Below are 26183 nucleotides of genomic sequence, written 5' to 3'. Positions count from 1 at the left end.
TGTCAATCATTTCTCCATCACCATTTTCTTTTACTTGTATTGAATCTAGTTAGTTAGCCACTCTCTTTCTCAATATATTGGTAGAAACCTTTAGTGTTGTCCTTGATATCCCTCGCAAGCTTTTTCTCGTATTCCCTTTTTGCAGTTCTCCCCACTTTCTTTGTATCCCTTTGCTGTTCTTTATATCTCTCCCAGTCTCTACTGATCTTTGCCTTTGTATAAACACTTTCTTTTAGTTTTATACCATCTCTCACTTCTCTTGTTGACCAAGGTTGTTTAAATACACACGTAGAGCTCTTGCCCTTTAGATGTATGGTCCTGTATTCTACCAAATACTTCTTTCAATACCTCCCCCTGTTCATCCGTGGTTTGATCCATTAATAGTTCTGACAATCTATTGTGGTCAATTCCTGCTTCATCCCTCCAAAGTCAGCCTTACCTAAATTTAAAACTTGGTTCGTGACTCACCCATCTCCCTCTCAAACACAATATCGAATTCAATCAGATTATGGTCACTGTTTGGCTCGGTGTTCCCTCACCGTTAGACTGCTGTCTAACGGAGCCTCATTACTCAGCACTAAATCTAATATGGCCAGTTCTCAAGAACATATTATTCCAGAAAACTGTCCCAAATACACTACATTGGATTACATAGGATATATGGCACAGACACAGGCCATTCGGCCCAACCAGTCCATGCCGGCGTTTATGCTCCACGCAAACCTCCTCCCGTCTTTCCTCATCTAAATCTACTCAAGAAATTTGCGGCCTTTAAGTTGAAATTGCACTAGGGAGAAACTGTTTCCACTGGCAGGGTCGGTAACCAGAGGACACAGATTGAAGGTCATTGGCAAAAAGAACCAGAGGAAAGATGAGAATTTTTTTTAACGCAGCGAGTTGTTGTGATCTGGAACGCGCTGCCTGAAAGGGCAGGGGAAGCAGATTCAATAGTAACTTTCAAAAGAGAATTGGATAAATACTTGAAGGGGGAAAAACTGCAGAGCTATGGGGAAAAGAGCGGGAGCGGGACTAATAATAGTTCTTTCAAAGAGCCGGAACAGGCACGATAGAGCGAGTGGTCTCCTTCTGTGCTAATTCTGTGATTTTTAACATTTTCTTTTACTTTCTGTCTCTTTCTTCACTCTTAATCCAATGATTCTTTCCTTCGGTTTCTTGCTCAATCTTTAAATCTCATTGGTAATGGAGAGACACTGTTGGTCCTGTTGTTTACCAGGTCCCAGATGCCCCGATGACCTTGGTTATAAGCTCCAGCACAAAGTTTTTCGAGTTGAAGGGCGAGAGAAAAAGGCGAACCAACGGAGCACACCGCAAGAGGCCCCACTCCAGCAAAATCTGGGCCATTCCGCTCCGCCATCTGCGAGCTGGCTGACAGCAAGGGGGGGGGGGGGGGGGGGGCCAAGAGCTGGACGAGAGGGTCTGCCCTGCCCCCAAAGGATAGATCGGGAATAGGGAGAGTGGGATAGAACTGGATAACAATCGGCAAAATATTACTTCCTGTGTTGGTCTGCAGCAGGTAGCGTGAGCAAGCAATTAGGAAGCTGGTTGGACAAAAAGGACCGCAGAACATTGGGATGTCCTGATTGTTTTGGGGGGGGGGGGGAATTGGATGGATGGAGCAGGGAAAGTCTGAAGGGTCTGGGAGGGGGCGAGAATAACATCTGGTGCCGCTGGAGCAGAGACTGTGGTGGATTTGGTGTTTACCAATGTTGTGTCAGCAGTGGCTCAGTGGGCAGCACTCTCGCCTCTGAGTCAGATGGTTGTGGGTTCAAGTCCCACTCCAGGGCCTTGAGCACAAAAATCCAGGCTGACACTCCAGTACTGAGGGAACGCACACTGTCGAAGGGGCAGTGCTGAGGGAGCGCTGCACTGTCGGAGGTGCCGTCTTTCGGATGAGATGTTAAACTGAGGCCCCGTCTGCTCTCTCAGGTGGACGTAAAAAATCCCATGGCCACTATTTCGAAGAGGATCAGGGGGAGTTCTTCCTGGTGTCCTGGGGCCAATATTTATCCCTCAACCAACATTACCAAAACAGATTATCAGGTCATTATCACATTGCTGTTTGTGGGAGCTTGCTGTCACGTTTCCTACATTACAACAGCGACAGCTCTTCAAAAAAGTATTTCATTGGCTGTGAAGCGCTTTGGGACGTCCGGTGGTTGTGAAAGGCGTTATAGAAATGCAAGCGCTGGTCAGTAAGCTTGGCGAACACCAGAGCCAGGTGAGTTCCCCATCAGTAGATCCGATACTGTCGGGACCAAAACCAACAGGGGAACCGGAGTTTGGGAAAGGGGCTGGGACAACAACTTGTATTTATATAGCACCTTTAACATAGTAAGACGTCCCAAGGCGCTGCACAGGAGTGTTACAAAACAAAATTTGACACAGCCACATAAGGAGAAATTAGGGCAGGTGATCAAAAGCTTGGTCAAAGAGGCAGGTTTTAAGGAGCGTCTTAAAGGAGGAAAGGTTTAGGGAGGGAATTCCAGAGCTTAGGGCCCAGGCAACAGAAGGCACGGGGGGCGCAAGAGGGCAGAATTGGAGGAGCGCAGATACCCGGGGGTTGTGGGGCTGGAGATTACAGAGACAGGGGGAGGGAGGAGTCCCAAAGGCCGCGGCTCTGTGTACCCTGGCCCCGTCACACCTCACTCCCGCTCCCCGGGCTCTCTGCCCCGGGTACAGCTACCGCTCCCCGGGCTCTGTCCCCCCCCCGGCGCTCGCTCTGTCCCCCCGGGCCCACCTACCGGTGTCCGTCGTCCCGCTGCGCACTCTGGATTGTCGGCGCCATGGTGCTGCGTTGCGCGAGGACTGCTGGGAGCTGGAGCCCAAGCCCGAACTACACCTCCCACACTGCCCCGCGCCCACACTGCCATGCGCACTGAGCCGCCTGCCATTGGCCCATCGGTTAGCGAGGGACAGCAAGGCGGGGCCGACACTGACCCCGCCCTCACTGACCACGCCCCCCGCAATGACCCCGCCCCTCACTGACCCCGCCCCCCACCCGGCACTGACCCCGCCCCTCACTGACCACGCCCCCTGCATAAGAACATAAGAAATAGGAGCAGGAGTAGGCCAATTGGCCCCTCGAGCCTGCTCCGCCATTCAATAAGATCATGGCTGATCTGATCCTAACCGCCAATCCACTATGACAGGACTATCTCCTGAATCTAACAGCATTAGACACACGAAAATAGGAGCAGGATCAGGCTACACGGCCCCTGGGCCCGCTCCGCTACCCACAGGGCCATGACCTATCCGAACCTAGACTCATGTCCAAATTCCTGCCCGCTCCCCGTAACCCTTAATTCCCTTTTCTACTAGGAAACTGTCTATTTCTGTTTTAAATTTATGTAATGATGTAGCTTCGACAGCTTTTTGGGGCAGCATATTCCATGGACCTACCACCCTCTGAGTGAAGTAGTTCCTCCTCATCTCAGTTTTGAAAGAGCAGCCCCTTATTCTAAGACTATGCCCCCTAGTTCTAGTTTCACCCATCATCTGGAACATCCTCCCTGCATCCACCCGATCCAACCCCTTCATAATCTTATATGTTTCAATAAGATCGCCTCTCATTCTTCTGAACTCCAATGAGTAGAGTCCCAATCTACTCAACCTCTCCTCATATGTCCATCCCCTCATCCCCGGGATTAATCGAGTGAACCTTCTTTGTACTGACTCGAGAGCAAGTATGTCCTTTCTTAAGTATGGACACCAAAACTGTATGCAGTATTCCAGGTGCGGTCTCACCAATACCTTGTACAACTGAAGCAATACCTCCCTATTTTTATATTCTATCCCCCTAGCAATGAAAGCCAACATTCCATTGGCCTTCTTAATCACTTGCTGCACCTGCATACTAACCTTTTGAGTTTCGTGCACCAGGACCCCCAGATCCCTTTGTACTTCAGTACTTTCAAGTTTCTTGCCATTAAGATAATAACTTGCTCTACGATTTTTCCTGCCAAAGTGCATAACCTCACACTTTCCAGTATTGTATTCCATCTGCCAAATCGCTGCCCACTTACTTAGCCTGTCTATGTCCCCTTGCAGGTTTTTTATGTCCTCCTCACTCACTACTTTCCCTCCCATCTTAGTATCATCTGCAAACTTTGACGTGTTACACTCGGTCCCCTCCTCCAAATCATTAATATAGATTGTAAAGAGTTGGGGACCCAGCACTGACCCCTGCGGAACACCACTGGTTACTGATTGCCAGTCTGAATATGAACCATTTATCCCAACTCTCTGCCTTCTGTTAGATAACCAAACCTCTATCCATGCCAGAATATTACCCCCAATCCCGTGATTTTTTATCTTAAGCAATAATCTTTTGTGTGGCACCTTGTCAAATGCCTTTTGGAAGTCTAAATACACTACGTCCACTGGTTCACCTTTATCCACCCTATATGTTACTTCCTCAAAGAACTCCAGCAAATTTGTCAAACATGACTTCCCCTTCATAAAACCATGCTGACTTTGTCTTATTAAATTATGATCATCCAAATGTCCTGTTACTGTCTCCTTAATAATGGACTCCAAAATTTTACCTACCACAGATGTTAGGCTAACCGGTCTATAGTTTCCAGCCTTCTGTCTACTGCCCTTTTTAAATAAGGGTGTTACATTAGCAGTTTTCCAGTCTGCCGGGACCTTTGCTGAGTCCAGGGAGTTTTGGAAGATTATTACCAATGCATCCACAATCCCTACCGCCACTTCCCTCAAAACCCTGGGATGTAAGCCATCAGGTCCAGGTGATTTATCCGCCTTGAGTCCCATTATTTTACCAAGTACTACTTCCTTAGTGATTTTAATCGTATTTAGCTCCTCCCCCCCTATAGCCCCCTGCTTGTCAAGTGTTGGGATATTCTTGGTGTCCTCTACTGTAAAGACTGATGTAAAATATTCATTCAGTGTTTTTGCCATCTCCATATTTCCCACCATTAATTTCCCGGTCTCATCCTCTAAGGGACCAACATTTACTTTAGCCACCCTTTTTCTTTTTATATAACTATAAAAACTCTTACTATCTGTCTTTATATTTTTTGCTAATTTACTTTCATAATGTATCTTCCCTTTCTTAATCAATCTTTTTGTTATTTTTTGCTGTCTTTTAAAGTTTTCCCAATCCTCTATCCTCCCACTAGATTTGGCTACCTTATATGCCCTTGTTTTTAGTCGAATACTATCCTTAATTTCTTTACTTAGCCACGGATGGCTGTCTTTTCTTTTACACCCTTTTTTTCTCAGTGGAATATACTTTTTTTGGAATTTGTAAAATAACTCCTTAAATGTACACCACTGATCATGTATCGTCTTATCCTTTAACCTATTTTCCCAATCCACTTTACTCAATTCCGCTCTCATACCTTCATAGTCTCCTTTATTCAAGCTTAGCACGCTTGTTTGAGATACAGCCTCCTCACCCTCTAACTGAATATGGAATTCAACCATGTTATGGTCACTCATTCCAAGGGGATCCTTTACTAGGACATTTTTAATTAATCCTGTCTCGTTACACAGGACCAGATCTAAGGTTGCTTGCCCCCTGGTTGGTTCAGTTACATACTGCTCAAGAAACCCATCCCTAATACACTCAATGAACTCATCCTCAAGGCAGCCCTGCCCAATTTGATTCGTCCAATTTATATGATAGTTAAAATCCCCCATAATTATAGATGTTCCCTTATTACAAGCCTCAACTATTTCCTGATTGATACTCCGTCCAACCGAGTTGCGACTGTTCGGAGGCCTATATACTACACCCACTAGTGTTTTTTTCCCCTTATTATTCCTTATCTCCACCCAAACTGTTTCATTATCCTGATCCTTTGACCCAATATCATTTCTCTGTATTACAGTGATTCCTTCCTTTATTAACACTGATCCCCGCCCCCGCCCCCTCACACTGACCCCGCCCCCACTAACCCCGCCCCCTCACTGACCCCGCCCCAATCACTGACCCCGCCCCCCACTAACCCCGCCCCAATCACTGACCCCGCCCCCCGCACTGACTCCGCCCCCTCATTGACCCCGCCCCCCTGCACTGACCCCGCCCCCCGCACTGACCCCGCCCCGCACTGACCCCGCCCCTCACGGACCCCGCCCACCACCCGGCACTGACCCCGCCCCCTCATTGACCCCGCCCCTCACTGACCCCGCCCCCTCACCGACCCCGCCCCCTCACCGACCCCACCCCCGCGCCGATGCCGCCCCCTCACACTGCCCCCGCCCCCGCACTGACTCCGCCCCCTCACACTGACCCCGCCCCCTCACACTGACCCCGCCCCCTGCACTGACCCCGCCCCCTCAATGACCCCGCCCCCTCACACTGACCCCGCCCCCCACCCCAGTCATAAATCAATGAGCCATTACCAGGCCCACAACCTGCCCAAAATAACAACAGAAAATGCTGGAAAAACTCAGCAGGTCAGGCAACATCCGTGGAGAGAAATTTGAGTTGACGTTCGACCCGAAACGTCAACTCAAATTTCTCTCCACGGATGTTGCCTGACCTGCTGAGTTTTTCCAGCATTTTCTGTTGTTATTTCGGATTTCCAACATCTGCAGTATTTTGCTATCGCACAACCTGCCCTGTCTTGACAAAGAGTTTGACTCGAAACGTTGACTATTTTCTCTCCCAAAGGATGTTGCCTGGCCTGCTGAGTTTTTCCAGCATTTTCTGTTGTTATTTCTGCATTTATATCACGCCTTTAACAGAAATAGGGAGGGGGCGAGGGCCACGGACGGATTTGAAAAGGATGAGAATTTTGAAATCCAGGCGCTGCTTAACCGGGAGCCAATGTAGGTCAGCGAGCACAGGGGGTGATGGGCGAACGGGACTTGGTGCGAGTTAGGACACGGGCAGCAGAGTTTTGGATCATCTCAAGTTTATGTAGGGTAGAACATGGGAGGCCAGCCAGGAGTGTGTTGGAATGGTCGAGTCGCGAGGTGACAAAGGCATGGATGAGGGTTTCAGCAGCGGATGAGCTGAGGCAGGGGCGGAGACAGGCGATGTTACAGAGTTGGAAGTAGGCGGTCTTAATTATGCTGCGGATATGTGGCCAGAAGCTCATTTCAGGGTCAAATACGACACCAAAGTTGCGAACAGTCTGGTTCAGCCTCAGACAGATGTTCGGGAGAAGGATCACGTTTGTGGAGGGAACCGAAGGCAAGAGCTGGAAAATGTATCAACGCAAATTTAGTGGGGTGGGCAGGTCCCAGCTCCCTCAGAAGATATCCTCTGCGTGATCTATACATGCATATTCATGTACACACAGACACAGGCATACACACCTACATTCTTATCTATATTACATCTGAGTGCAGCCAGTCCACAGAACCTTACTGTTGTGAAATAAAATAGGAAGATTGGGTTGTTCGGTGATGCTGTGCCTGGTGATATTCAGTAACTTTGAATGTTTCTGCGTGTACGATGTGTAAGATCGTAATGATCTCTGAGTTCTTGGACAAGATACCAATAGGCAGCAGCCAGTATGTTTGAGCAATAGATCAAGATTTATTAAGCATACAGCGTAATATACTTAATATTAGGCAATAGTTTTAACGAGTAGCTCACAGCCCTTGGTCTCTGGAACCTCTCAGACACAGATGACGTTGTCTTAAGTCTGTTCCTTTGTCCTCGCAGTACGACTGTGTAAAGTAGTTCTTTGAGTATCGAGGTTTTAACCCTATTCTTATCAAAAGTTGGTTTGGCCAGTGTCCATATATGGTCTTTAACAAAATCACCTTTTATAATTGGTTCTAATGGTCAAAATACCATTGTCATTCAGACTAAGGGTAACAGCCCTCCTTTCCAGTATTTTTCCACCAACTTTGCCATGTTCAGTGTTATCTTGTTTATAGTTTTTCACCCCATTGGAATTTACAAGGCCTTGTCGTGGATTTTGACCAAATAATATCCACTAGAATGGAGCTAATTTACAGAACAAACGGGAAACTGTTCAACCTCCGTCGCCTCCAATCCAGATCCAAGGTTGTCCCATCCTCTGTCGTTAAATTACAGTATGCAGACGACGCTTGCGTCTGCGCTCACTCGGAGGTCGAACTCCAAACCATCGTCAACACCTTCACCGAAGCGTACGAGAGCATGGGCCTTACACTAAACATCCGTAAGACAAAGGTCCTCTACCAACTTGCCCCCGCCACACAGTACTGCCCCCCCCATTATCAAAATCCACGACAAGGCCTTGGACAACGTGGACCACTTTCCATACCTCGGGAACCTACTGTCAACAAGGGCAGACGTCGATGACGAAGTCCAACACCGCCTTCAGTGTGCCAGTGCAGCCTTCGGTCGCCTGAGGAAGAGAGTGTTTGAAGACCAGGACCTGAAACCCGGCACTAAGCTCATGGTTTACAGAGCAGCAGTGATACCCACCCTGCTTTATGCCTCAGAGACATGGACCATGTAGAGGAGGCACCTCAAAGCACTGGAGAGGTACCACCAACGCTGCCTCCGCAAGATCCTACAAATCCATTGGCAGGATAGGTGCACCAACGTCAGTGTTCTCGCTCAGGCCAACATCCCCAGCATCGAAGCTTTGACCACGCTCGATCAGCTCCGATGGATGGGTCACATTGTCCGCATGCCCGATACGAGACTCCCAAAACAAGCGCTCTACTCGGAGCTCCGACACGGCAAGAGAGCCCCAGGTGGGCAGAGGAAACGCTTCAAGGACACCCTCAAAGCCTCCTTGAAAAAGTGTAACATCCCCACCAACACCTGGGAATCCCTGGCCCAAGACCGCACAAAGTGGAGGAGAAGCATCCGGGAAGGCGCCGAACACCTCGAGTCTCTTTGCCGGGAGCAAGCGGAAGCCAAGCGCAGGCAGCGCAAGGAGCACATGTCAACCCAAGCACCCAACCCATCCGCCCTTTCAACCACTGTCTGCCCCACCTGTGACAGAGACTGTAGGTCCCGCATTGGACTCATCAGTCACCTGAGAACTCAAGCAAGTCATCCTCGGTTCCCGAGGGACTGCCTAAGAAGAAGAAGAAGGACATCGCTGCAGGAGTTCCTAGGCCCAACCATCTTCAGCTGCTTCATCAATGACATTCCCTCCAACATAAGGTCAGAAATGGGGATGTTCGCTGATGACTGCACAGTGTTCAATGCCATTCACAACGCCACAGATAATGAAGCAGTCCATGCCCGCACGCAACAAGACCTGGATGACGTTCAGGCTTGGGCTGATAAGTGGCAGGTAACATTCGCGCCACAGAAGTGCCAGGCAATGACTATCTCCAACAAGCGAGAGTCTAACCACATCCCCTTGACATTCAATAGCATTACCATTGCCGAATTCCCCACGATCAACATCCTGGGGGGTCACCATTAACCAGAAACTTAACTGGACCAGCCACATAAACACTGTGGTAACAAGAGCAGGTCAGAGGCTAGGTATTCTGCGGCGAGTGTCTCACCTCCTGACTCCCCAAAGCCTTTCCACCATCCGCAAGTAAGGAGTGTGATGGAATACTCTCCACTTGCCTGGATGAGTGCAGCTCCAACAACACTCAAGAAGCTCAACACCATCCAGGACAAAGCAGCCCGTTTGATCGGCACCCCATCCACCACCTTAAACATTCACTCCCTCCACCACCGGTGCACCGTGGCTGCAGTGTGTACCATCTTCAAGATGCACTGCAGCAACTTGCCAAGGCTTCTTCGGCAGCACCTCCCAAACCCGCTGTGGTAAACCACTGTTTGTATTCCACTGTGTACATGCCTGGACATGCCTCGGCTGACTCCTCCCACATGTCCTAGTATAAAGGTGACTGCTCCCCAGCCCTTTGTATTTCTGGACCGGTCGACCACTCGAGGCAGACCTTCATTCTTTTGTTAATAAAAGCCTTTAGTTACTCTCTTAACACTCAGTCTTTTATGAGTAATTGATAGCGCATCAATTTTATTAACAACATTTTTATAATGGAGAAGATCCTCACACCAGCATCCCTGGACTTAGATCATCGGGAGGCGGACTCATCCACCAAGTTTACTCACTGGCTTAAGTGTTTCGAAAAATTCCTGACCGCCTCCGCAGCAATCAAATCGGACGAGGACAAACTGGATGTCCTGACCTCCAAAGTGAACCACCGAGTGTACTCGGTCATCCAAGACGCGACCTCGTACGCGGACGCTATCAAGCTCCTCAAGGACCAGTACACGCGCCCAGTGAACGAAGTGTACGCCAGGCACCTTCTGGGGAGTCGTAAACAACAACCTGGGGAATCGACCGTGGAATACCTTCAGGCACTGTCTGTGCTTGGCCGGGCCTGTGGTTGTAAGGATGTAAAGGCCGCCGTGTACACAGAGGAACTTATCCGGGACGCTTTTGTAGCGGGCCACAGATCCAATTACACCCGACAGCGACTGTTGGAGCAGAGTGACCTCGACCTCAACAAGGCCTCTGAACTCGCACTATCATTGGATGCAGCCTACCGGGGCATGGATGCCTACTCCTCTGCACCGTGGACGCCGCGGGGAATGACAGCCTGGGACACGGTAGGACCGCCTCATAGCGCCGTGCCACCCCAGCCACACCCCAGCAATGGCCCAACTACCGCAGCAGTGTCCCAAGGCCAGACAGCAGTGCCCCAAGGCCAGAAATGCTACTTCTGTGGCCAGGCAAAACACCCCAGAGCGCGCTGCCCGGCGAAAAACGCGATCTGCTCGGGCTGCGGGAAGAAGGGACACTACGCTAACGTCTGCAGGGCCAAAGCCACCCCGAACCCCAGCAGCGCCGCGTGTGGGCCATGCGGGCCGCCATCTTGGGCCTCCCCGGCCATGTGCGAACCACCGGTACAGCAGCCATTTTGGACGCCTCCAGCCACATGGGGATCATGGACGCCGCCATCTTGGACGACAGCCGGAACGCAGCAGGCCCCCAACACCGCCTCATCTGATACCCGCAGCGACACAACGACCCCTACGCTGGCATCCGTTACACTGGACCAAGCGAGACCGCACCAGCTGGCCAGTTCCACAATGGACATTAAGGTAAATGGCCACGATACAATCTGCCTTTTTGACTCTGGGAGCACGGAGAGCTTCATCCACCCCGACACGGTGCAGCGTTGCTCTCTCCCAGTCCTGCCTGCGCACCAGCGGATTTCTATGGCCTCCGAGTCCCAGTCGGCGGACATCGGCGGCTACTGCGTAGTGACACTCGTAGTAGACGGGACCGTGTATGATCATTTTAAACTTCTGGTCCTGCCCGACCTCTGCGCTGCTGTCCTGCTGGGGTTAGATTTTCAGTGCCACCTTAAAAGTGTTACGATGGCGTACGGTGGACCCCTACCCCCACTCACAGTCCGCAGCCAGCAGCTCCCAAATTGCCCGCCGTGCACCAGGTGCAACCTCTCCACACTCAGAGTCACCCCCCCCCCACTGTTTGCTAACCTCACCCCCGACTGTAAGCCCATCGCCACAAAGAGCAGGCGATACAGTGCCGGGGACAGGGTTTTCATTAAAACCGAAGTGGAGCGGCTCCTGAAGGAAGGGATCGTAACACTTCGTAACACTTTTAAGGTGGCACTGAAAATCTAACCCCAGTAGAACGGCAGCGCAGAGGTCGGGCAGGACCAGAAGTTTAAAATGATCGTACACGGTCCCGTCTACTACGAGTGTCACTACGCAGTAGCCGCCGATGTCTGCCGACTGGGACTTGGAGGCCATAGAAATCCGCTGGTGCGCAGGCAGGACTGGGAGAGAGCAACGCCGCACCGTGTCGGGGTGGATGAAGCTCTCCGTGCTCCCAGAGTCAAAAAGGCAGATTGTATCGTGGCCATTTACCTTAATGTCCATTGTGGAACTGGCCAGCTGGTGCGGTCTCGCTTGGTCCAGTGTAACGGATGCCAGCGTAGGGGTCGTTGTGTCGCTGCGGGTATCAGATGAGGCGGTGTTGGGGGCCTGCTGCGTTCCGGCTATCGTCCAAGATGGCGGCGTCCATGATCCCCATGTGGCTGGAGGCATCCAAAATGGCTGCTGTACCGGTGGTTCGCACATGGCCGGGGAGGCCCAAGATGGCGGCCCGCATGGCCCACACGCGGCGCTGCTGGGGTTCGGGGTGGCTTTGGCCCTGCAGACGTTAGCGTAGTGTCCCTTCTTCCCGGAGCCCGAGCAGATCGCGTTTTTCGCCGGGCAGCGCGCTCTGGGGTGTTTTGCCTGGCCACAGAAGTAGCATTTCTGGCCTTGGGGCACTGCTGTCTGGCCTTGGGACACTGCTGCGGTAGTTGGGCCGTTGCTGGGGTGTGGCTGGGGTGGCACGGCGCTATGAGGTGGTCCTACCGTGTCCCAGGCTGTCATTCCCCGCGGCGTCCACGGTGCAGAGGAATAGGCATCCATGCCCCGGTAGGCTGCATCCAATGATAGTGCGAGTTCAGAGGCCTTGTTGAGGTCGAGGTCACTCTGCTCCAACAGTCGCTGTCGGGTGTAATTGGATCTGTGGCCCGCTACAAAAGCGTCCCGGATAAGTTCCTCTGTGTACACGGCGGCCTTTACATCCTTACAACCACAGGCCCGGCCAAGCACAGACAGTGCCTGAAGGTATTCCACGGTCGATTCCCCAGGTTGTTGTTTACGACTCCCCAGAAGGTGCCTGGCGTACACTTCGTTCACTGGGCGCGTGTACTGGTCCTTGAGGAGCTTGATAGCGTCCGCGTACGAGGTCGCGTCTTGGATGACCGAGTACACTCGGTGGTTCACTTTGGAGGTCAGGACATCCAGTTTGTCCTCGTCCGATTTGATTGCTGCGGAGGCGGTCAGGAATTTTTCGAAACACTTAAGTCAGTGAGTAAACTTGGTGGATGAGTCCGCCTCCCGATGATCTAAGTCCAGGGATGCTGGTGTGAGGATCTTCTCCATTATAAAAATTTTGTTAATAAAATTGATGTGCTATCAATTACTCATAAAAGACTGAGTGTTAAGAGAGTAACTAAAGGCTTTTATTAACAAAAGAATGAAGGTCTGCCTCGAGTGGTCGACCGGTCCAGAAATACAAAGGGCTGGGGAGCAGTCACCTTTGTACTAGGACTTGTGGGAGGAGTCAGCCGAGGCATGTCCAGGCATGTACACAGTGGAATACAAACAGTGGTTTACCACAGCGACATCATCCGAAAACACAGCGTCAGTTTCCACATGTACGCTGATGACACACAGCTCTACCTCACCACCACTTCTCTCGACCCCTCCACGGTCTCTAAATTGTCAGACTGCTTGTCCGACATACAGTTCTGCATGAGCAGAAATTTTCTCCAATTAAATATTGGGAAGACCGAAGCCATTGTATTCGGTCCCCACCACTAACTCCGTTCCCCAGCATCACCAGGCACAGCATCACCGAACAAGCCGATCTTCCTATTTTATTTCACAACAGAAAGGTTCTGTGGACTGGCTGCACTCAGATGTAATATAGATTAGAATGTAGGTGTGTATGCCTGTGTCTGTGTGTACATGAATATGCATGTATAGATCACGCAGAGGATATCTTCTGAGGGAGCTGGGACCCGCCCACCCCACTAAATTTGCATTGATACATTTTCCAGCTCCTATTTTCGGTCCCCACCACAAACTCCGTTCCCTCGCCACTGACTCCATCCCTCTCCCTAACATCTGTCTGAGGCTGAACCACACTGTTCCCACCCTTGGTGTCATAATTGACCCGGAAATGAGCTTCTGACCACATATCCGCAGCATAACTAAGACCGCCTATTTTCACCTCTGTAACATCGCTCGTCTCCGCCCCTGCCTCAGCTCATCCGCTGCTGAAACCCTCATCCATGCCTTTGTTGCCTCTAGACTTGACTATTCCAACGCGCTCCTGGCCGGCCTCCCACATTCCACCCTACGTACACTTGAGGTCATCCAAAACTCGGCTGCCTGTGTCTGAACTCGCACCAAGTCCCGTTCGTTCATCACCCCTGTGCTCGCTGACCTACATTGGCTCCCGGTTAAGCAGCGTCTCGATTTCAAAATTCTCATCCTTGTTTTCAATTCCCTCTATGGCCTCGCCCCTCCCTATCTCTGTAACCTCCTTCAGCCCCACAACCTCCCGAGATATCTGCGCTCCTCTAACTCTGCCCTCTTGAGGATCCCTGATTATAATCGCTCCACCATTGGTGGCTGTGCCTTCTGTTGCCTGGGCCCTAAGCTCTGGAATTCCCTGCCTAAACATCTCCGCCTCTCTACCTCTCTTTCCTCCTTTAAGACACTCTTTAGAACCTTCCTCTTTGAACAAGCTTTTGGTCACCTGCCCTAATTTATCCTTGTGTGGCTCAGTGAGAATTTTTTTGTCTTATAGCACTCCTGTGAAGTGCCTTGGGACGTTTTACTACTTTAAAGGCGCTATATAAATACAAGTTGTTGTTGTTGTTGTTGATCCAAACATGGACAAAGGAGCTGAATTCCAGAGGTGAGGTGAGAGTGATTGCCCTTGACATCAAGGCAGCATTTGACCGAGTGTGGCATCAAGGAGCCCTAGTAAAACTGAAGTCAATGGGAATCGGGGGGAAAACTCTCCACTGGCTGGAGTCATACCTAGCACAAAGGAAGATGGTTGTGGTTATTGGAGGCCAATCATCTCAGCACCAGGACATTGCTGCAGGAGTTCCTCAGGGCAGTGTCCTAGGCCCAACAATCTTCAGCTGCTGCATCAATGACCTTCCCTCCATCATAAGGTCAGAAGTGGGGATGTTCGCTGATGACTGCACAGTGTTCAGTGCCATTCACAACTCCTCAGATAATGAAACAGTCTGTGCCAGCATGCAGCAAGACCTGGACAACAGGCTTGGGCATAGTCTCAGGATAAGGGGTCGGCCATTTAAGACCGAGATGAGGAGGAATTTCTTCACTCAGAGGGTTGTGAATCTTTGGAATTCTCTGCCCCAGAGGGCCGTGAATACTGAATCTTTGAGTATATTCAAGACTGCGATAGATAGATTTTTGGACTCTAGGGGAATCAAGGGAGATGGAGATCGGGCGGGAAAGTGGAGTTGAGGTCGATGATCAGCCATGATCTTATTGAACGGCGGAGCAGCCTCGAGGGGCCGAATGGCCGACTCCTCCTCTTATTTCTTATGTTTCTTAGTGGCAAGTAACATTCACGCCACACAAGTGTCAGAAAATGATAATTTCCAACAAGAGAGAGTCTAACCATCACCCCTTGACATTTAATGGTATTACTATCACCCACTGATGAAGGGTCCCAGACCTGAACCGTTAACTCTGTTTCTCTCTCCACGGATGCTGCCGGGCCTGCTGAGTATTTCCAGCATTTTCTGTTGTTATTTCAGATTTCCAGCATCCGCAGTATTGTGCAATTATATCAACATCATAGGGTTCACCTTTGACCAGAACCTCAACTGGACCAGCCACATAAATGCTGTGGCTACATGAGCAAGTCAGAGGCTGTGTATACTGCGGCAATTGACTCACCATCCTGTTTTGGAAATATATTACCTTTCCTTCATCGTCGCTGGGTCAAAATCCTGGAACTCCCTACCTAACAGCACTGTGGGAGCACCTTCACCACACGGACTGCAGCAGTTCAAGAAGGCAGCTCACCACCATCTTTTAAAAAGCAACTAGGGATGGGCAATAAATGCCGGCCTTGCCAGCGATGCCCACATCCCGAGAATGAATTTAAAAAAAAGGTATTCTGAACTGGCCAAGGCCGCGTCCACACCAATCCTTTTGTTCCCTAGTTGGACAGGAAGCTGAGGGCTTGACCTCTGACCCCCTTCCAGCTCTCAGTGTCTGGGGAGTCCAGAACCAGGGGTCACAGTCTAAGGATAAGGGGTAAGCCATTTAGGACAGAAATGAGGAGGAATTTCTTCACCCAGAGAGTGGTGAACCTGTGGAATTCTCTACCACAGAAGGCAGTTGAGGCCAATTCATTAAATATATTCAAGAAGGAGTTGGATATATTTCTTAAGGCTAAAGATGTCAAGGGGTATGGGGAGAAAGCAGGGACAGGGTACTGAATTTGGATGATCAGCCATGATCGCATTGAATGGCGGAGCAGGCTCGAGGGGCCGAATGGCCTACTCCTGCTCCTATCTTCTACGTTTCTATGTTATCCAACTGCACCAGCTGCCATCCTGCGGTGTGGTACCCGACAGATAACCTGTATCCATGAATTCAGCCTCTCCATTAGGAGACAAAGAATTAAAAGACACCGAATTTATTTGGCCTGGAAAGTGCCTTAGGGGCCTGGGGCCGCTCGGCCTTACAACAGGTTGGGGTGCGGGGCTCTGAAACATCCCCACAGGCAATCTGTCTCCCTGACCCGTCAACTGATTGTGTACGGGGTCTGTCCGTTGATTTGGAGTTCCCTCCTGCTCGCTGTGTGAGTATCCAGATTACTCGCCGTACCGAGAAACCACAAAGGAAATCTCTTGGCTTACTCCTTCACCCCAGAATCCTGTTAACAACTCTTCACGCTCCCGTTTGCTTTACATACCACGACATGACCTCTGCATGACCCCGCTGAAAGGCCATACCATCACATAAACTGAACCCAGGAGCAGTTCATAGGAACATAGAAGATAGGAGCAGGAGTAGGCCATTCGGCCCTTCGAGCCTGCTCCGCCATTCAACGAGATCATGGCTGATCATCCAAACCCTAGCACCCGGTCCCTACACCGACAGCCATCCCACCCAAGCCCTATCCCCGTAACCCCACGTATTTAATCCCCCCTAACACTAAGGGCCAATTTTTTTATCATGGCCAATCAACCTAACCCGCACATCTTTGGACATCGAGTGAAGCTGCCATGGATGTTTTATGTTGAAACAAATACTGCTTCACATTTCAAAGCCAGCCTAGGTGACATGGATTTAACGGATGATTAAAATCCAGCTGTGAACTCAATTGCCACCATACTTGGCCCCAGCATTTGCACCGATTCTGTGGGACCCTCAATCACTGGGGGGGTGGGGCAATACTTTGCACTCAGGGGTGTAATGATCAATAACATGTCATTCTAGAGTGGTACACTAGATGGAGCCGTAGAGCTGTATATTTAGTTGTATGCGTTTAAGACTACACTACCCACGATGCACTAGGCTACCCACAAGGCAGTAGTCAAGATGGCTGCCTGCACACAGAAGTACACATGCTGAATCTCTACAGATGCTGTACCTAGAGAACGTGTACTGAATAAATGACTAGCTGGAAGCTAGCTGTTCATAATAAGAATGTCTAGTTATTAATGAACATAACAGGGGTTTTTTGCCTCATACTATGGGTAGAACAAGTACAGAGACTTACTATACTGCCAGGAATGGAGTGTTTTCTCAATTTTACACACGCTGTGCCATTGAGTCCTCCCTGCTCAAGCATGGCAGTAAATAATCATAGAGTTCGATGGAGTAGGGTGGGAGGAGGCTTGTGGAGAGCACAAACACCTGCACAGACCTGTTGGGCTGAATGGCCTGTCTCTGGGCTGTAAATACCGTGTAATGCTATGTAAAACTGCTTCAGCCCAACATCAGAGTGTCACCACCTGTGACATTGTGGTTTTCACACCAGCTCCGGGTGAAACTACTGGTTTGTGCTGAATTCTGGGTACCGTTATACTACAGACTCAGGACGCTAGGAATCAGTTACAAGCAATCCCGTCCCGTACGGTCACAGTGCAGCTGACGCACACCCTGGCCCCCACCAACCAGACACATAGGCCTAGATTTTCAGTGTGCCGTGAGGCGGGCTTCTAGGCGTGCGGGGGGCAAAAATCCCGAATTCGGGGGTCTCGACGCCATCCCGCCCAAAATCCGCCTCCACGTGAGTTTCAAAGGAGCCCGCACCGGGACCCGCCGACCCGAGGCGGGAAGGGATTAGTGCCAATTAACTGCCTGTTAACAGGTAGTTAACAGGCAGTTTTTAGCCTAATCCCTATTTTGAGGGGTGTCGTGTGGGATTCCCGACGGCTACAAACCACGCCAGGTTAGAGCAGGCGGGCCGTCGGGTTGAAGGACTTGGAGGGGTCGCGATGTCGATGTTCAGGTGAGTGATGGGTGCATGAGTGCAAAGGTAAGTGTGTTTGGTGTGTCTAAAGTGTGTAAAGAAGTTTAAATTACCTGTACTTACCTTAACAGCCTTTCTTCCTGTAGGCGTCGGGAGTCCATCACTCAGCCGGCACTGAAAGCAGAATGGCTGCGATCTGTCAAAAGTGGCAGCCTTCAGCTTTCATTGCCGGTGAGAGTTCTAACTGAGTCTGCGTAGAAGGACTCAGGTTAGAAGTCAGACTGTCAGTGTTTGACAGCTTCAAACAGCTGTGAAACACTGATATTTCATCTGTCAACACGTCTTGACAGATGAAATTTCGGTCTGTGACGTCACCTGTTGCCGGGTGGCCCTTAATTGGCCTGCTGAGCCCGCTGGGTGGGCTCAACAAGGTCAATCAAGGGAAAATCACGTGGATTGGCCGGACGTCGATGGAGGCAGGACTAAAACCCAAAAGTTGTAGTCCCGCCTCCTTCCCGACAGCTTAATGAAAATCGACCCCACAATCTCCTGGAAGAGGTGGAAAATAACAGGGACAAACCCTTGAGAAAAAACACTGTGAAATTCCACTCCAACCCCTGAAAGCAATTAAAGATATTCCAGGAGACCACAGTGACTGAGAAACACGTCTCGTGCTCCGCTGACCCCTCTTGTGTCCCGCTGACCTCATTCATGTCCCGCTGACCCCTCTCTGTGTTGCACTAGGCCGACTTTTTCAATTAAGTGTTTGAGTCTGTTGAAGGTGAGGCCTGGGTTGGTGAATTGTTTGTTAGGGAGTCACAGCCTAGACTCACACAATGAGTCCCTGACGGACATTTCACCAACTGGACACAGGCCTCACGGTAAACAAACTCAAATAATTTCACAGCCTCGAGTGACTTGGCATCAATTTCCTGCAAGGTTCTGGCACACAGCCAGCTGATTCAGTCGCTGGCATCTGTGTGATTTATGTTTAAACTAATTGAACTGGAATATTTAATTTACTAGATCATACAAGAATAGGGGAAGAGTGCGGGACAGTGGGATTAGAATCATAGGGGAAAAATTCGGTTGCTTTGCGCCTCCCGTTAGCGCCCTAAGAGAGCGCTAATGGGGCGCAAAGCAAATAGCGCCCGGGCGCGGTGATGTTTGCGCCGCTTGCGAAATTGACCAGACATTTTGCGGTGGTGCTAAACACTGCCGCCACGATCTCCTGCGCCCGCAGATCGTGACATCAGTCGAGCGTGCAACGCCCTGGTAGCGCCCCAGACTGGATATTGAGCAGCGCCCCCTGCCTTACCGCCTGCCGCTAGCAATGACAGGTTGAGGGGAGCGTTTTGCAGTCAGGAAGGGACTGGGGGAGCGCTATTTAAAGGCGACCGCTTCCTGCCATTTTTTGTCGGCGATATCTTTGCACCACGCATTCTGAGAGAGAGAGAGAGAGAGACTTCTGGAGAGATTCAATGCTGTGTGAAGGAGTTTTGGGTACTGAGCAGCACTTTGCAGGTTCATTTTGATTTGATCTTCCTTGCATCGATTTAGAAGAGACTATGGGGGCTGCACTCTGAGCTCTTTCCCTGGGCCTCTCCATTGTTCTTTCCAACAGATTTGATGTCCAGGTCTCTCCAGGCCGCGATTCAAGGCTGCAATGAGCAGGATGTGGATGGAGAGCAAGATCGACCCTCCCCTTTAAGAACTGGCCGGCGCCAGTGTGTCTGTGTTCCATTGCTGACTGACATCACCTGAGCTTCGCCAGCGCTCTGAGGTAGCGCCTCGCTCCTCGGCCTTTGCGCCTTAAGACAGGTGTGAAGCGCCTGATTTAGCGCTCCAATCACCTCCAGGGGCGATAAAAGCCAAGTTTGCAGTCGGAGGCGATAATTAGCACCAGGCGCAAATCTTTGCGCCCGGCCGATAATTGCGCCCCAAACGGGGCGATACTGAATTTCTCCCCCAGAGAGTCATAATGGCACAGAAGGAGGCCATTGAGCTCATCGAGTCCGTGCCGGCTCTCTGTAGAGCAATCCAGTCCGTCCCATCCCCCCACTCTATCCCCGTAGCCCTGCAAGTTTATTTCCCTCAAATGCCTATCCAGTCTCCCCTTGAAAACATTGAGTGTCTCCGCTTCCACCACTTCCGTCGGCAGCGAGTTCCAGGTCCTCACCACTCGCTGCGTAAAAATGTTTTTCCTCACGTCCTCGCTGTATCCCTTGCCCAATCTGTGTCCCCTAGTCCTTGTACCATCAACTAGTGGGTTCAAAGGTGGTAAAATGCAGATCAGCCACAACCAAACAACATTGCAGAACAGAATGAAGGGGCAGAATAGCCTACTTCTGCGCTGGTCTCCAACTCTCCCCTCCTATACAGCCTTCCCCTCCTGTGCTCCCCCCACCGTGCAGCGTCTCCAGTCCCCCTCCCTCTCTCCAGTCCCCCTCCCTCTCTCCAGTCCCCCTCCCTCTCTCCGTTCCCCCTCCCTCTCTCCAGTCCCCCCTCCCTCTCCAGTCCCCCTCCCTCTCTAGTCCCCCTCCCTCTCTCCAGTCCCCCCTCCCTCTCTCCAGTCCCCCCTCCCTCTCTCCAGTCCCCCTCCCTCTCTCCAGTACCCCCTCCCTCTCTCCAGTACCCCCTCCCTCTCTCCAGTACCCCCTCCCTCTCTCCAATCCCCCTCCCTCTCTCCAGTCCCCCCTCCCTCTCTCCAGTCCCCCCTCCCTCTCTCCAGTCCCCCCTCCCTCTCTCCAGCCCCCCCTCCCTCTCTCCAGCCCCCCCTCCCTCTCTCCAGTCCCCCCTCCCTCTCTCCAGTCCCCCCTCCCTCTCTCCAGTCCCCCCTCCCTCTCTCCAATCCCCCTCCCTCTCTCCAGTCCCCCCTCCCTCTCTCCAGTCCCCCCTCCCTCTCTCCAATCCCCCTCCCTCTCTCCAATCCCCCCCCTCTCCAATCCCCCCTCTCTCCTCTCCTCTCCCTCCCTCTAGCCCCCCCCTCCCTCTCTCCCTCTAGCCCCCCCCTCCCTCTAGCCCCCCCTCCTCCTCTCCTTCCCCTCTCTCCAGGCTCCCCCCTCTCCCTCCCCTCCTCTCTCCTGTTCCCCCCTCTGTCTCCTGTTCCCCCCTCTGTCTCCTGTTCCCCCCGTCTCCTGTTCCCCCCTCTGTCTCCTGTTCCCCCCTCTGTCTCCTGTTCCCCCCTCTGTCTCCTGTTCCCTCCTCTGTCTCCTGCCCCCCCCGTCTCCTGTTCCCTCCTCTGTCTCCTGCCCCCCCGTCTCCTGTTCCCTCCTCTGTCTCCTGCCCCCCCGTCTCCTGTTCCCTCCTCTGTCTCCTGCCCCCCCGTCTCCTGTTCCCTCCTCTGTCTCCTGCCCCCCCCGTCTCCTGTTCCCTCCTCTGTCTCCTGCCCCCCCGTCTCCTGTTCCCTCCTCTGTCTCCTGCCCCCCCGTCTCCTGTTCCCTCCTCTGTCTCCTGCCCCCCGTCTCCTGTTCCCTCCTCTGTCTCCTGCCCCCCCCCCGTCTCCTGTTCCCTCCTCTGTCTCCTGCCCCCCCGTCTCCTGCTCCCTCCTCTGTCTCCTGCCCCCCCCCGTCTCCTGTTCCCTCCTCTGTCTCCTGCCCCCCCCCGTCTCCTGTTCCCTCCTCTGTCTCCTGCCCCCCCGTCTCCTGTTCCCTCCTCTGTCTCCTGCCCCCCCCGTCTCCTGTTCCCTCCTCTGTCTCCTGCCCCCCCGTCTCCTGTTCCCTCCTCTGTCTCCTGCCCCCCCGTCTCCTGTTCCCTCCTCTGTCTCCTGCCCCCCCGTCTCCTGTTCCCTCCTCTGTCTCCTGCCCCCCCGTCTCCTGCTCCCTCCTCTGTCTCCTGCCCCCCCGTCTCCTGTTCCCTCCTCTGTCTCCTGCCCCCCCCGTCTCCTGTTCCCTCCTCTGTCTCCTGCCCCCCCGTCTCCTGTTCCCTCCTCTGTCTCCTGCCCCCCCGTCTCCTGCTCCCTCCTCTGTCTCCTGCCCCCCCCGTCTCCTGTTCCCTCCTCTGTCTCCTGCCCCCCCCCGTCTCCTGTTCCCTCCTCTGTCTCCTGCCCCCCCGTCTCCTGTTCCCTCCTCTGTCTCCTGCCCCCCGTCTCCTGTTCCCCCTCTGTCTCCTGCCCCCCCTCTCTCCTGTCTCCTCCTGTCTCCTGCCCCCCCCGTCTCCTGTTCCCTCCTCTGTCTCCTGCCCCCCCGTCTCCTGTTCCCCCCTCTGTCTCCTGCCCCCCCGTCTCCTGTTCCCCCCTCTGTCTCCTGCCCCCCCCGTCTCCTGTTCCCCCCTCTGTCTCCTGCCCCCCCGTCTCCTGTTCCCCCCGTCTCCTGTTCCCTCCTCTGTCTCCTGCCCCCCCGTCTCCTGTTCCCTCCGTCTCCTGTTCCCTCCTCTGTCTCCTGCCCCCCCGTCTCCTGTTCCCTCTTCTGTCTCCTGCCACCCCCGTCTCCTGTTCCCTCCTCTGTCTCCTGCCCCCCGTCTCCTGTTCCCCCCTCTGTCTCCTGCCCCCCCGTCTCCTGTTCCCCCCTCTGTCTCCTGCCCCCCCGTCTCCTGTTCCCCCCTCTGTCTCCTGCCCCCCCGTCTCCTGTTCCCCCCTCTGTCTCCTGCCCCCCGTCTCCTGTTCCCCCCGTCTCCTGTTCCCTCCTCTGTCTCCTGCCCCCCCCGTCTCCTGTTCCCTCCTCTGTCTCCTGCCCCCCCGTCTCCTGTTCCCCCCTCTGTCTCCTGCCCCCTCTCTCCTGTTTCCCCCTCTGTCTCCTGCCCCCCCCGTCTCCTGTTCCCCCCTCTGTCTCCTGCCCCCCCCGTCTCCTGTTCCCCCCTCTGTCTCCTGCCCCCCCCGTCTCCTGTTCCCCCCTGTCTCCTGCCCCCCGTCTCCTGTTCCCCCGTCTCCTGTTCCCTCCTCTGTCTCCTGCCCCCCCGTCTCCTGTTCCCTCCTCTGTCTCCTGCCCCCCCGTCTCCTGTTCCCCCCTCTGTCTCCTGCCCCCCCTCTCTCCTGTTCCCCCCTCTGTCTCCTGCCCCCCCCGTCTCCTGTTCCCCCCTCTGTCTCCTGCCCCCCCCGTCTCCTGTTCCCCCCTCTGTCTCCTGCCCCCCCGTCTCCTGTTCCCCCACTCTGTCTCCTGGCCCCGCCCCTCTGTCTCCAGGCCCCGCCCCGCAGGATCAGCTGCTGTCAATCACCCGGCCCGCCCGAGGCGCACTGCACATGCGCACTGCTCTCCCCGCCGGGCCAGGCCGGTGACGCCATCACGTTGTGTTTACGTCCCTCTCAACCGGACGGAGCGGGCGGGCGCGGAGGGAGCGGCGGAAGATCGGGCCGGGCTCAGCGGACCGGGCCGCTCACACCGTGCGCGCCGCTCGCTGCTGTCCGGTCACAAGGTGCGGCACGGCACGCTCCCGCTAGTGTCGCGCGCCCCTGCCGCTGTCCGGATTGGGGCATCGCTGGAGGCGGGCCAGGGACGGCTGATTGACATCCAGGGTAACCAATGGGGAGCGGCGGGGTGGGACTGACCGTCGGCCAGCAGGTTAGGTGGCGGGGCGGTCCCAGCAGGTTAGGTGGCGGGGCTTTCCCAGCAGGTTCCACTAGAGGAGCATACTGTATAGTATCTAGTATACTGTATTCGCTGCTCAGGATGTGGTCTCCTCGACATTGGGGAGACCAAACGCAGATTGGGTGACCGCTTTGTGGAACACCTCCGTTCAGTCCGTAAGGGTGACCCCGAGCTTCTGGTCGCCTGTCATTTTAATTCACCACCCCATTCCCACTCGGACCTCACCGTCCTTGGCCTCTTGCATTGTTCCACGGAAGCTCAACGTAAGCTCGAGGAACAGCACCTCATCTTCCGATTAGGCACTTTGCAGACTTCCGGACTCAATATCGAGTTCAACAATTTCAGATCATAACCTCGGCCCCTATCACATTTTTACTTAAAATTTTTTTTCCCACCCCTTTGTTTTGGGTTTTCCCTCCCCCCCCCCCCTCTTTTTTTACATGGCAGCTGTCTCTCATTCTGCCAGTACATTTCACACCTAATCTGAGCCGTCTTTTGTCTCTTTACTGGTCCTATCACCATCTCGTCTGGTTTTGAATACCTCTTAATGTCTCTTCACTTCTTTTGTTCCCTCCCCAGCCCTGCCTTTCGATCGATTTCATTTCCTTTCCAGTTTTGAAAAAGGGTTAGACCCGAAACGTCGATTCTAATTTCTCTCCACGGATGTTGCCTGGCCTGCTGAGTTTTTCCAGCATTTTCTGTTGTTATTTCGGATTTCCAGTATTTTGCTATCCACTAGAGGAGTGATGGGGAACATCTTGGCAATAGTGATCACAACACATAATGATTGAGAAAGACATGTTTAACTGGGGGAAAGCCAAATTCAGTGGGAGGAGAATGGATCTGTCCCGGGTAAACTGGAATCAAAGATTGGCAGGCAAAACTGTAATGGAACAATGAGCTGCCTTTAAAGAGGAAATAGTTCAGGTACATTCTCAGTAGGGGGAAAGGCAGGGCAAGTAAAGTCAGAGCTCCCTGGACGATGAAACAGATAGAGAATGGCCCAGAAATTCCGTTCGCAGCCCTCCCGCGGGCGGAGGGCTGCGATTTGGAAAAATCTGCGCCTGGACCGGAGGGCTCCCGGGAGGTGCAGAATTCCGTTGCTGTGCCTCTTCAAACTGCCGGTGTGCAGGGCCCGCGTATCCCAGAGGCGCAGCTATTCCGCAGTGTCCCTGGGATCACGTGGGCCATGGGGAGCCAATCAGAGCAGGGAGTCTCCATTCATAGATTCAAAGACATCAGGGAGAAAGGAATAGAAGGATATGCTGATAAGGTGAGAGGGGTGGGAGGAGGCTCGCATGGACCAGTTGGGCCGAATGGCCTGTTTCTGTGCTGTACATTCGATGTCATTCGATGATTTTTTTAATATGTAGTTACAGTCAGTTTACAAAAAGGACACACAGGCCATCGAGCCTCTTGATTAAATCGATTAGGAAAATACCCTTTGCAATTTTGATATCAGCTTTGAGTCAACGGGAAGCCATGACGCACACCCTAAAGGTTTTCACACCCTTAGTGTCAAAGTGCGACTTCATCAGTTTGTGCAGTGCGATGGGCGGGGGTTGGAGGGGGTTTGGCTCAACAGACTGTGTCATGGCCAAAGCTTCCTCCGCAAGGGGGATGTTTCCCATTCGAGGTGCTAACTTCGTTTGGTGACTCAGTGAGGCAACCGTGAACACAGAGAGCTGAGGGAGGGGTCAGTCGTCATCCGTGTTCTCTTTGTGTATCTCTGGAGAACTCAAAGAAAGAGAGACTTGGACATCTATAGCGCCTTTCGCCACCTCAGGAAATCCCAATGAAGTAATTTGACGTGTAGTCACTGTTGTAATGTTGGGAAACATGACAGCCAATTTGCATACAGCAAGATCCCACAAACAGCAATTTGATAATGACCAGATAATTTGTTTTTGTTATGTTGGTTGAGGGATAAATATTTTCCAGGAGACTGGGGAGAACTCCCACTGCTCTTCTTTGAATAGTGGCCGTGGGATCTTTTACGTCCTCCCGAGAGAGCAGACGGGGCTTCGGTTTAACGTCTCATCCAAAGTCAGTCTAGAGCAGTCTGTGCGTGGAACAGCCAGAGATACGGAGAGTTCTCGCTATCTCTCCAGCAGTGACGGAGGCTATCAGACTCCACAGTGAGGTATGGACATGTGCAGTCTGTAATAGGAAGGTTAGTGCTTGTTACTACAGGGCTGCTAAACCTTGTGAGTGAGTTCAGGCCATAGCACAGGGGCGGAGTTGTGTCATTTATTATTTATCAGGGTATGAGAACAGTAGGAAATGGATATATTGCACTGGAAAACTTTATTCTGTTCATTCATATATTTTATGTGAAATAAGCTAGTTTATTAGCTTACAGTTACTTCTGTATGTGCGTGTCGCAGTGCTTGTAAGATCATCGTATCCAGTGCACATAACAATAAGATCCCTTGTTATGACCCTCCCTGGCTACGCCATCATTTAAAAAAATATCCGACAGCAAAGGTGCACTCCAGATCATAGGGAACATGATCAATGTTCCCTCTAATTTTTTTGTATTGAGCAGGACACAAATTCCTTTGAGTGTGACCTTTGTTTGCCCGTAGACAAATTTTACAACGACAATAACGACTTTTACAACAGCAACAACCACTTAAATGCCATATTGCCACCC

At 52.4% G+C, this 26183-nt stretch overlaps 2 protein-coding genes across 5 annotated transcripts in view; one reads left to right on the top strand and one right to left on the bottom strand.

The window, feature by feature from the left end:
• paf1 (PAF1 homolog, Paf1/RNA polymerase II complex component) overlaps window positions 1-2868 on the bottom strand; it is a 42738-nt gene extending 39870 nt beyond the window's left edge. Inside the window, exon 1 of the mRNA XM_085973417.1 lies at window positions 2763-2868. Within this exon, the coding sequence (XP_085829543.1) occupies window positions 2763-2806 (44 nt within the window). The 5' untranslated portion in view covers window positions 2807-2868. The remainder of the gene's footprint in view (window positions 1-2762) is intronic.
• LOC147096793 (transmembrane protein 229B-like) overlaps window positions 2150-26183 on the top strand; it is a 42451-nt gene continuing 18417 nt past the window's right edge. For 2 of the 4 annotated variants that reach the window (XM_085973421.1, XM_085973418.1), the window contains exon 1: window positions 23238-23454. The gene's annotated coding sequence lies outside the window, so the exon portion shown is untranslated. Of the gene's footprint in view, window positions 2240-23237; window positions 23455-26183 lie in introns of those variants that run through there. The other 2 variants (XM_085973420.1, XM_085973419.1) reach the window with 2 other exon arrangements.

The sequence above is a fragment of the Somniosus microcephalus genome, chromosome 34, assembly GCF_052327205.1.
Source record: "Somniosus microcephalus isolate GS21.2 chromosome 34, FLI_Smic_1.0, whole genome shotgun sequence".
Lineage (NCBI taxonomy): Eukaryota > Metazoa > Chordata > Chondrichthyes > Squaliformes > Somniosidae > Somniosus > Somniosus microcephalus.
The sequence above is the reverse complement of the archived record's forward strand: the minus strand, read 5'-3'. Positions and strand labels throughout refer to the sequence as shown.